We start from the raw sequence: 12,253 nt of genomic DNA, 5'->3' as shown, positions 1-12,253 counted from the left end.
TCTCCCCCCTCTCTCTCTCTCCTCTCTCTCTCTCTCTCTCTCCCTCCCCCCATCTCTCTCTCTCTCTCTCTCTCTGTATCAGAGCCAGGCCAGAAGAATCCAATGGCTCAGTTGTATTATAAGAAAGTGAGCTCCTCTCCGTACCAAGACAGAATCCCACTGCAGATTGTTCGGGCTGAGGTGGATCTCTCTGCTGAGGAGAGGGCCTACCTCACTGCCGTTGAGAAAGGTAATAAAACACATTCACATTCTTACCTCACAAAACATAGTATGCGAAAATATAGACCGTAAAACGTCAAATAAACGCAGCATCTCCAGACACCCTTTCCTTTTTAATAACCAGGTAATGGTAACATTTCAGCAAACAAACACCTGTTGTAAATAAACGGCTAAATTAACTGTTTAAGAATTTACCAAGAATTACCATAAATTGTTTACGAGTTATAATGTTTTTATTTGTCACATGAAATAATTCAGTAATGACAACAACAACAAAAACCATGGTAATCATCCATTTTTATCGCAAGTAAGAAATGTCTGCTAGCCATTTGCTGTTAACAGCTGAGAACTGCTAGCCATTTGCTGCTAACAGTTGAGAAACTGCTAGCCATTGGCTGCTAACAGCTGAGAACTGCTAGCCATTGGCTGCTAACAGCTGAGAACTGCTAGCCATTGGCTGCTAACAGCTGAGAACTGCTAGCCATTGGCTGCTAACAGCTGAGAACTGCTAGCCATTGGCTGCTAACAGCTGAGAACTGCTAGCCATTGGCTGCTAACAAGCTGAGAACTGCTAGCCATTGGCTGCTAACAGCTGAGAACTGCTAGCCATTGGCTGCTAACAGCTGAGAACTGCTAGCCATTGGCTGTTAACAGCTGAGAACTGCTAGCCATTGGCTGCTAACAGCTGAGAACTGCTAGCCATTGGCTGTTAACAGCTGAGAACTGCTAGCCATTGGCTGCTAACAGCTGAGAACTGCTAGCCATTGGCTGCTAACAGCTGAGAACTGCTAGCCATTGGCTGCTAACAGCTGAGAACTGCTAGCCATTGGCTGCTAACAGCTGAGAACTGCTAGCCCATTGGCTGCTAACAGCTGAGAACTGCTAGCCATGGCTGGCTAACAGCTGAGAACTGCTAGCCATTGGCTGTTAACAGCTGAGAACTGCTAGCCATTGGCTGCTAACAGCTGAGAACTGCTAGCCATTGGCTGCTAACAGCTGAGAACTGCTAGCCATTGGCTGCTAACAGCTGAGAACTGCTAGCCTTTGGCTGCTAACAGCTGAGAACTGCTAGCCATTGGCTGCTAACAGCTGAGAACTGCTAGCCATTGGCTGCTAACAGCTGAGAACTGCTAGCCATTGGCTGTTAACAGCTGAGAACTGCTAGCCATTGGCTGCTAACAGCTGAGAACTGCTAGCCATTGGCTGTTAACAGCTGAGAACTGCTAGCCATTGGCTGCTAACAGCTGAGAACTGCTAGCCATTGGCTGTTAACAGCTGAGAACTGCTAGCCATTGGCTGCTAACAGCTGAGAACTGCTAGCCATTGGCTGCTAACAGCTGAGAACTGCTAGCCATTGGCTGCTAACAGCTGAGAACTGCTAGCCATTGGCTGCTAACAGCTGAGAACTGCTAGCTTACTGGCAAACACAAAAACTTCAGGAATAAAGAACCCTGAAAATCGTCTGGAAGGAACTGCCAAAAATACACAGTCAAAGATGAGAAAAATTATTGTCAAGGGAACTATTTAAAGTAATTTTTTTATAGAGAGGCATAGAGACAGTGTGTAAATTATAACACATTAGTTATTAAAATGCAGGACGTGAATGCTGGAATTTAACAATTAACTATACAAATGAGCAAAAGTTGTGTGTATAAAATAAATAGAAGCCTTTCTTTAAATCAGCACCTTTTGTGTTCAGCAAATAAACACCCGGGCTGTTAATTTAACTTTTACGGTGTTAGTAATCCCAAAAATACTATATCGTATTTCTAATGTCAAAAATACTAAAAGGTATTTCTATGTCCTTACCCTGTCTCCAGGGGTGTGAAGCTTTGTGAGAGGTGGAGGTGTGCGACAGCATGAACCTTAGCCCGAACTTACGCAATATATATACAAAAGTATGTGGACACCCCTTCAAATTAGTCAATTCGTCTGTTTCAGCCCACACCCCTGGCTGACAAGAGTCTAAAATTGAGCCATGCAATCTCCATAGACAAACATTGACAGTAGAATGGCTCATACTGAAGAGCTCAGTGACTTTCAACGTGGCACTGTTACAGGATACCACCTTTCCAACAAGTGAGTTCGTCAAATTTCTGCCCTTCTAGAGCTCTTCCGGTCAACCATAAGCTCTGGTACTGTAAAGTGGAAATGTCCGTTGGACTGCCAGATTGCATTGGCACTATGCCCCAACTGTAAAGTTTGGTGGAGGAGGAATAATGACCTGGGGCTGTTTTTCATGGTTCGGGCCCCTTAGTTCCAGTGAAGGGAAATCTAAATGCTACAACATACAAAGACATTCTAGAAGATCCTGTGCTTCCAAATTTGTGGTAACAGTTTGGGGAAGGCCCTTTCCTGTTTCAGCATGACAATGCCCCCGTGCACAAAGCAAGGTCCATATAGAAATGATTTGTCAAGATTGGTGTGGAAGAACATGACTGGCCTGCACAGAGCCCTGACCTCAACCCCATCGAACACCTTTGGGATGAATTGGAACACCGACTGTGAGTCAGGCCTAATCACCCAATATCAGCGCATGGAACCAAGTTCTCCACAGCAATGTTCCAACATCTAGTGGAAAGCCTTCCCAGAAGAGTGGAGGAGGCTGTTATAGCAGCAATGTTCCTACATCTAGTGGAAAGCCTTCCCAGAAGAGTGGAGGCTGTTATAGCAGCAATGTTCCAACATCTAGTGGAAAGCCTTCCCAGAAGAGTGGAGGCTGTTATAGCAGCAATGTTCCTACATCTAGTGGAAAGCCTTCCCAGAAGAGTGGAGGCTGTTATAGCAGCAATGTTCCAACATCTAGTGGAAAGCCTTCCCAGAAGAGTGGAGGCTGTTATAGCAGCAATGTTCCAACATCTAGTGGAAAGCCTTCCCAGAAGAGTGGAGGCTGTTATAGCAGCAATGTTCCTACATCTAGTGGAAAGCCTTCCCAGAAGAGTGGAGGCTGTTATAGCAGCAATGTTCCTACATCTAGTGGAAAGCCTTCCCAGAAGAGTGGAGGCTGTTATAGCAGCAATGTTCCAACATCTAGTGGAAAGCCTTCCCAGAAGAGTGGAGGCTGTTATAGCAGCAATGTTCCTACATCTAGTGGAAAGCCTTCCCAGAAGAGTGGAGGCTGTTATAGCAGCAATGTTCCAACATCTAGTGGAAAGCCTTCCCAGAAGAGTGGAGGCTGTTATAGCAGCAATGTCCCAACATCTAGTGGAAAGCCTTCCCAGAAGAGTGGAGGCTGTTATAGCAGCAATGTTCCTACATCTAGTGGAAAGCCTTCCCAGAAGAGAGGAGGCTGTTATAGCAGCAATGTTCCAACATCTAGTGGAAAGCCTTCCCAGAAGAGTGGAGGCTGTTATAGCAGCAATGTTCCTACATCTAGTGGAAAGCCTTCCCAGAAGAGTGGAGGCTGTTATAGCAGCAAAGGGAGGACCAACTCCATATTAATACCCATGATTTTGGAATGAGATGTTGGACGAGCAGGTGTCCACATACCTTTTGCCATGTAGTGTATCTCTCTCCTCCCTCTGTCCCCCTGTCCCCTAACCCTACCCTACTGTCCCCTAACCCTACCCTACTGTCCCCTAACCCTACCCCTCTGTCCCCTAACCCTACTCTACTGTCTCCAGGGTACTATGTTGATATGAAACATGGTCTGTCCCCTAACCCTACCCCTCTGTCCCCTAACCCTACCCTACAGTCTCCTAACCCTACCCCTCTGTCCCCTAAACCTACCCTACTGTCCCCTAACCCTACCCTACTGTCCCCTAACCCTACCCTACTGTCCCCTAACCCTACCCTACTGTCTCCTAATCCTACCCCTCTGTCCCCTAACCCTACCCCTCTGTCCCCTAACCCTACCCTACTGTCACCTAACCCTACCCCTACTCTCCCCTAACCCTACCCTACTGTCCCCTAACCCTACCCTACTGTCCCCTAACCCTACCCTACTGTCCCCTAACCCTACCCTACTGTCTCCTAATCCTACCCCTCTGTCCCCTAACCCTACCCCTCTGTCCCCTAACCCTACCATACTGTCCCCTAACCCTACCCTTCTGTCTCCAGGGGACTATGTTGGTATGAAACATGGTCTGTCCCCTAACCCTACCCCTCTGTCCCCTAACCCTACCCTACTGTCCACTAACCCTACCCTACTGTCCCCTAACCCTACCCCTCTGTCCCCTAACCCTACCCTACTGTCCCCTAACCCTACCCCTCTGTCCCCTAACCCTACCCTACTGTCTACTAATCCTACCCCTCTGTCCCCTAACCCTACCCCTCTGTCCCCTAACCCTACCCTACTGTCCCCTAACCCTACCCCTCTGTCCCCTAACCATACCCCTACTGTCCCCTAACCCTACCCCTCTGTCCCCTAACCCTACCCCTCTGTCCCCTAACCTACTGTCCTCTAACCCTACCCTACTGTCCCCTAACCCTACCCTACTGTCCCCTAACCCTACCCTACTGTCCCCTAACCCTACCCTTCTGTCCCCTAACCATACCCTACTGTCCCCTAACCCTACCCCTCTGTCTCCAGGGGACTATGTTGATATGAAACATGGTCTGTCCCCTAACTCTACCCCTCTGTCTCCAGGGGACTATGTTGATATGAAACATGGTCTGTCCCCTAACCCTACCCCTCTGTCTCCAGGGGACTATGTTGATATGAAACATGGTCTGTCCCCTAACCCTACCCCTCTGTCTCCAGGGGACTATGTTGATATGAAACATGGTCTGTCCCCTAACCCTACCCTACTGTCCCCTAACCCTACCTTACTGTCCCCTAACCCTACCCTTCTGTCTCCAGGGGACTATGTTGATATGAAACATGGTCTGTCCCCTAACCCTACCCCTCTGTCCCCTAACCCTACCCTACTGTCCCCTAACCCTACCCTACTGTCCCCTAACCCTTCCCTACTGTCCCCTAACCCTACCCCTCTGTCCCCTAACCCTACCCCTACTGTCCCCTAACCCTACCCCTCTGTCCCCTAACCCTACATTACTGTCCCCTAACCCTAACCTACTGTCCCCTAACCCTACCCTACTGTCCCCTAACCCTACCCTATTGTCCCCTAACCCTACCCTACTGTCCCCTAACCCTACCACTCTGTCTCCAGGGGACTATGTTGATATGAAACATGGTCTGTCCCCTAACCCTACCCCTCTGTCCCCTAACCCTGCCCTACTGTCCCCTAACCCTACCCTACTGTCCCCTAACCCTACCCTACTGTCCCCTAACCCTACCCCTCTGTCCCCTAACCCTACCCTACTGTCCCCTAACCCTACCCTACTGTCCCCTAACCCTACCCTACTGTCTCCAGGGGACTATGTTGATATGAAACATGGTCTGTCCCCTAACCCTACCCCTCTGTCCCCTAACCCTACCCTACTGTCCCCTAACCCTACCCCTACTGTCCCCTTAGCCTACCCCTCTGTCCCCTAACCCTACCCTACTGTCCCCTAACCCTACCCTACTGTCCCCTAACCCTACCCTACTGTCCCCTAACCCTACCCCTCTGTCTCCAGGGGACTATGTTGATATGAAACATGGTCTGTCCCCTAACCCTACCCCTCTGTCCCCTAACCCTGCCCCTCTGTCCCCTAACCCTACCCCTACTGTCCCCTAACCCTACCCCTACTGTCCCCTAACCCTACCCCTCTGTCCCCTAACCCTACCCTACTGTCCCCTAACCCTACCCTTCTGTCTCCAGGGGACTATGTTGATATGAAACATGGTCTGTCCCCTAACCCTACCCCTCTGTCCCCTAACCCTACCCTACTGTCCCCTAACCCTACCCTACTGTCCCCTAACCCTACCCCTCTGTCCCCTAACCCTACCCTACTGTCCCCTAACCCTACCCTACTGTCCCCTAACCCTACCCTACTGTCTCCAGGGGACTATGTTGATATGAAACATGGTCTGTCCCCTAACCCTACCCCTCTGTCCCTAACCCTACCCCTACTGTCCCCTTAGCCTACCCCTCTGTTCCCTAACCCTACCCTACTGTCCCCTAACCCTACCCCTACTGTCCCCTAACCCTACCCCTTTGTCCCCTAACCCTACCCTACTGTCCCCTAACCCTACCCTACTGTCCCCTAACCCTACCCCTCTGTCTCCTAACCCTACCCCTCTGTCCCCTAACCCTACCCTACTGTCTCCTAATCCTACCCCTCTGTCCCCTAACCCTACCCCTCTGTCCCCTAACCCTACCCTACTGTCCCCTAACCCTACCCCTCTGTTCCCTAACCATAACCCTACTGTCCCCTAACCCTACCCCTCTGTCCCCTAACCCTACCCCTCTGTCCCCTAACCCTAACCTACTGTCCCCTAACCCTACCCTACTGTCCCCTAACCCTACCCTACTGTCCCCTAACCCTACCCTTCTGTCCCCTAACCCTACCCTACTGTCCCCTAACCCTACCCCTCTGTCTCCAGGGGACTATGTTGATATGAAACATGGTCTGTCCCCTAACTCTACCCCTCTGTCTCCAGGGGACTATGTTGATATGAAACATGGTCTGTCCCCTAACCCTACCCCTCTGTCTCCAGGGGACTATGTTGATATGAAACATGGTCTGTCCCCTAACCCTACCCCTCTGTCTCCAGGGGACTATGTTGGCGTGAAGCATGCGTTGCGTGAGGTGGAGGTATACTACAACATGGATGTGAACTGTCTGGACCCTCTGGGGCGTAGCGCGCTGCTCATCGCTATCGAGAACGAGAACCTGGAGGTGATGGAACTACTTCTGGACCACGGGGTTGCTACGGGAGATGCCTTGCTCTACGCCATACGGAAAGAGGTGGTGGGGGCCGTGGAGTTGCTGCTGTCTCATAGGAGACCTGGTGGAGAGAAACAGGTAGGGACTGTGGAGGTGCTGCTGTCTCAATAGGAGACCTGGTGGAGAGAAACAGGTAGGGACTGTGGAGGTGCTGCTGTCTCATAGGAGACCTGGTGTGTGTGTGTGTGTGTGTGTGTGTGTGTGTGTGTGTGTGTGTGTGTGTGTGTGTGTGTGTGTGTGTGTGTGTGTGTGTGTGTGTGTGTGTGTGTGTGTGTGTGTGTGTGTGTGTGTTAGTGTGTGTGTGTGTGTGTGTGTGTGTGTGTGTGTGTGTGAGAGAGAGAGAGAGAGAGAGAATCACAGTGTAAGTGAATGTAATTGAATGTTTAAGGGATTATACATTCACTATATAGTGATACCAATAACCCACTATACCAATAACCCACTCTCTGTCACTCTCTTTCATTTTCAATTCCCCTCTCTCCTCTGCAAGGTCCTTTCTCAGGTCTTTCATACTTACCTTTTGTTTTGTCTTTTCCTCCTCTCTTCCTCTCTCCTCTCCCTCCTCTCTCCTCTCCCTCCTCTCTCCTCTCCCTCCTCTCTCCTCTCCCTCCTCTCTCCTCTCCCTCCTCTCTTCCTCTCTCCTCTCTCCTCTCTTCCTATCTCCTCTCCCTCCTCTCTCCTCTCCCTCCTCTCTCCTCTCCCTTATCTCGTCCTCTCTCCTCTCCCTCATCTCTTCCTCTCTCCTCTCCCTCATCTCTCCTCTCCCTCATCTCTCCTCTCCCTCCTCTCTTCCTCTCTCCTCTCTCCTCTCTTCCTATCTCCTCTCCCTCCTCTCTCCTCTCCCTCCTCTCTCCTCTCCCTCCTCTCTTCCTCTCTTCCTCTCTCCTCTCTTCCTCTCTTCCTCTCTCCTCTCTCCTCTCTCCTCTCTCCTCTCTTCCTCTCTTCCTCTCTCCTCTCTCCTCTCTCCTCTCTCCTCTCTCCTCTCTTCCTCTCTTCCTCTCTCCTCTTTCCTCTCCCTCCTCTCTTCCTCTCTCCTCTCTCCTCTCTTCCTCTCTCCTCTCTCCTCTCTCCTCTCTCCTCTCTTCCTCTCTTCCTCTCTCCTCTCTCCTCTCCCTCCTCTCTTCCTCTCTCCTCTCCCTCCTCTCTTCCTCTCTCCTCTCCCTCCTCTCTCCTCTCCCTCCTCTCTCCTCTCCCTCATCTCTTCCTCTCTCCTCTCCCTCATCTCTTCCTCTCTCCTCTCCCTCATCTCTTCCTCTCTCCTCTCCCTCCTCTCTTCATCTCTTCCTCTCTCCTCTCCCTCATCTCTTCCTCTCTCCTCTCCCTCCTCTCTTCATCTCTTCCTCTCTCCTCTCCCTCCTCTCTTCCTCTCTCCTCTCCCTCCTCTCTCCTCCTTCCTCTCTCCTCTCTTCCTCTCTCCTCTCTCCTCTCTCTCCTCTCCTCCTCTCTCCTCTCCTTCCTCTCTTCCTCCCAGGTCCCATCCCTGATGATGGACAGTCAGTTCTCAGAGTTTACTCCAGACATAACTCCAGTCATCCTGGCAGCTCACACCAACAACTATGAGATCATTAAACTACTGGTCCAGAGAAAAGTCACAATTCCCAGACCCCACCAGATACGATGTGACTGTGTCGAGTGTGCCTCCAGCTCAGAGGTGTGATGGGAATTGTTGTAAAATATAAGTGTTTTTACATACCTTTTTGTAATGACAATGTTTATTGTTTCCTTTCACGATATAACAACAATGCAATTAAATTACATTTGGCATTAAACACACACACACAAACACACACACACACAAACACACTCTGCCATGCCACAACCCCACTCCAAAACTGACCAAATAAAAAACATTATTCATTAACTCACACACCCCACAATGACAATGCGAAAACAGCCCCCCCCCCCACCCTAGGAACCATGTGCAGACCGACGAGGGGAAAAAACAAACCTAATCCATTCTAGAACAAGGCCGCAACGCAACAAAATGCAGAAAAGGGGCGTGAACAGATGGATGGGCAGTGCTTAACATAATGATACTCCTAGGGTAGGAGACAGATGGGTGGGCAGTGCTTAACATAATGATACTCCTAGGGTGGGAGACAGATGGATGGGCAGTGCTTAACATAATGATACTCCTAGGGTAGGAGACAGATGGGTGGGCAGTGCTTAACATAATGATACTCCTAGGGTGGGAGACAGATGGGTGGGCAGTGCTTAACATAATGATACTCCTAGGGTAGGAGACAGATGCAGTGCTTAACATAATGATACTCCTAGGGTAGGAGACAGATGGATGGGCAGTGCTTAACATAATGATACTCCTAGGGTAGGAGACAGATGGATGGGCAGTGCTTAACATAATGATACTCCTAGGGTAGGAGACAGATGCAGTGCTTAACATAATGATACTCCTAGGGTAGGAGACAGATGCAGTGCTTAACATAATGATACTCCTAGGGTAGGAAACAGATGGATGGGCAGTGCTTAACATAATGATACTCCTAGGGTGGGAGACAGATGGATGGGCAGTGCTTAACATAATGATACTCCTAGGGTGGGAGACAGATGGATGGGCAGTGCTTAACATAATGATACTCCTAGGGTGGGAGAGAGATGGGTGGGCAGTGCTTAACATAATGATACTCCTAGGGTAGGAGACAGATGCAGTGCTTAACATAATGATACTCCTAGGGTAGGAGACAGATGGATGGGCAGTGCTTAACATAATGATACTCCTAGGGTAGGAGACAGATGGATGGGCAGTGCTTAACATAATGATACTCCTAGGGTGGGAGACAGATGGGTGGGCAGTGCTTAACATAATGATACTCCTAGGGTGGGAGACAGATGGGTGGGCAGTGCTTAACATAATGATACTCCTAGGGTGGGAGACAGATGGGTGGGCAGTGCTTAACATTATGATACTCCTAGGGTGGGAGACAGATGGGTGGGCAGTGCTTAACATAATGATACTCCTAGGGTGGGAGACAGATGGGTGGGCAGTGCTTAACATAATGATACTCCTAGGGTGGGAGACAGATGGGTGGGCAGTGCTTAACATAATGATACTCCTAGGGTGGGAGACAGATGGGTGGGCAGTGCTTAACATAATGATACTCCTAGGGTGGGAGACAGATGGATGGGCAGTGCTTAACATAATGATACTCCTAGGGTGGGAGACAGATGGGTGGGCAGTGCTTAACATAATGATACTCCTAGGGTAGGAGACAGATGCAGTGCTTAACATAATGATACTCCTAGGGTAGGAGACAGATGGATGGGCAGTGCTTAACATAATGATACTCCTAGGGTAGGAGACAGATGGATGGGCAGTGCTTAACATAATGATACTCCTAGGGTAGGAGACAGATGCAGTGCTTAACATAATGATACTCCTAGGGTAGGAGACAGATGCAGTGCTTAACATAATGATACTCCTAGGGTAGGAGACAGATGGATGGGCAGTGCTTAACATAATGATACTCCTAGGGTGGGAGACAGATGGATGGGCAGTGCTTAACATAATGATACTCCTAGGGTGGGAGACAGATGGGTGGGCAGTGCTTAACATAATGATACTCCTAGGGTGGGAGACAGATGGGTGGGCAGTGCTTAACATAATGATACTCCTAGGGTGGGAGACAGATGGGTGGGCAGTGCTTAACATAATGATACTCCTAGGGTGGGAGACAGATGGGGGGGCAGTGCTTAACATAATGATACTCCTAGGGTGGGAGACAGATGGGTGGGCAGTGCTTAACATAATGATACTCCTAGGGTAGGAGACAGATGGGTGGGCAGTGCTTAACATAATGATACTCCTAGGGTGGGAGACAGATGGGTGGGCAGTGCTTAACATAATGATACTCCTAGGGTGGGAGACAGATGGGTGGGCAGTGCTTAACATAATGATACTCCTAGGGTGGGAGACAGATGGGTGGGCAGTGCTTAACATAATTATACTCCTAGGGTGGGCGACAGATGGGTGGGCAGTGCTTAACATAATGATACTCCTAGGGTGGGAGACAGATGGGTGGGCAGTGCTTAACATAATGATACTCCTAGGGTGGGAGACAGATGGGTGGGCAGTGCTTAACATAATGATACTCCTAGGGTGGGAGACAGATGGGTGGGCAGTGCTTAACATAATGACACTCCTAGGGTGGGAGACAGATGGGTGGGCAGTACTTAACATAATGATACTCCTAGGGTGGGAGACAGATGGGTGGGCAGTGCTTAACATAATGATACTCCTAGGGTGGGAGACAGATGGGTGGGCAGTGCTTAACATAATGATACTCCTAGGGTGGGAGACAGATGGGTGGGCAGTGCTTAACATAATGATACTCCTAGGGTGGGAGACAGATGGGTGGGGCAGTGCTTAACATAATGATACTCCTAGGGTAGGAGACAGATGGATGGGCAGTGCTTAACATAATGATACTCCTAGGGTGGGAGACAGATGGGTGGGCAGTGCTTAACATAATGATACTCCTAGGGTGGGAGACAGATGGATGTGCAGTGCTTAACATAATGATACTCCTAGGGTGGGAGACAGATGGGTGGGCAGTGCTTAACATAATGATACTCCTAGGGTGGGAGACAGATGGGTGGGCAGTGCTTAACATAATGATACTCCTAGGGTGGGAGACAGATGGGTGGGCAGTGCTTAACATAATGATACTCCTAGGGTGGGAGACAGATGGGTGGGCAGTGCTTAACATAATGATACTCCTAGGGTGGGAGACAGATGGGTGGGCAGTGCTTAACATAATGATACTCCTAGGGTGGGAGACAGATGGGTGGGCAGTGCTTAACATAATGATACTCCTAGGGTGGGAGACAGATGGGTGGGCAGTGCTTAACATAATGATACTCCTAGGGTGGGAGACAGATGGATGGGCAGTGCTTAACATAATGATACTCCTAGGGTGGGAGACAGATGGATGGGCAGTGCTTAACATAATGATACTCCTAGGGTGGGAGACAGATGGATGGGCAGTGCTTAACATAATGATACTCCTAGGGTAGGAGACAGATGGATGGGCAGTGCTTAACATAATGATACTCCTAGGGTAGGAGACAGATGGATGGGCAGTGCTTAACATAATGATACTCCTAGGGTAGGAGAGAGATGGATGGGCAGTGCTTAACATAATGATACTCCTAGGGTAGGAGACAGATGGATGGGCAGTGCTTAACATAATGATACCCCTAGGGTAGGAGACAGATGGATGGGCAGTGCTTAACATAATGATAC

At 49.7% G+C, this 12,253-nt stretch overlaps 1 protein-coding gene across 1 annotated transcript in view; it reads left to right on the top strand.

Moving 5' to 3' along the window:
- The window catches only part of LOC109885371 (short transient receptor potential channel 5-like), a 147,615-nt gene that overhangs the window by 46,320 nt on the left and 89,042 nt on the right, over positions 1–12,253 (top strand). Inside the window, 2 exon segments of the mRNA XM_031831393.1 lie at positions 6,821–7,071; positions 8,465–8,644. Coding sequence (XP_031687253.1) covers positions 6,821–7,071; positions 8,465–8,644 — 431 coding nt within the window.

The sequence above is a fragment of the Oncorhynchus kisutch genome, linkage group LG9 (assembly GCF_002021735.2).
Source record: "Oncorhynchus kisutch isolate 150728-3 linkage group LG9, Okis_V2, whole genome shotgun sequence".
Lineage (NCBI taxonomy): Eukaryota > Metazoa > Chordata > Actinopteri > Salmoniformes > Salmonidae > Oncorhynchus > Oncorhynchus kisutch.
This window is presented reverse-complemented; position numbering and strand designations above follow the sequence as displayed.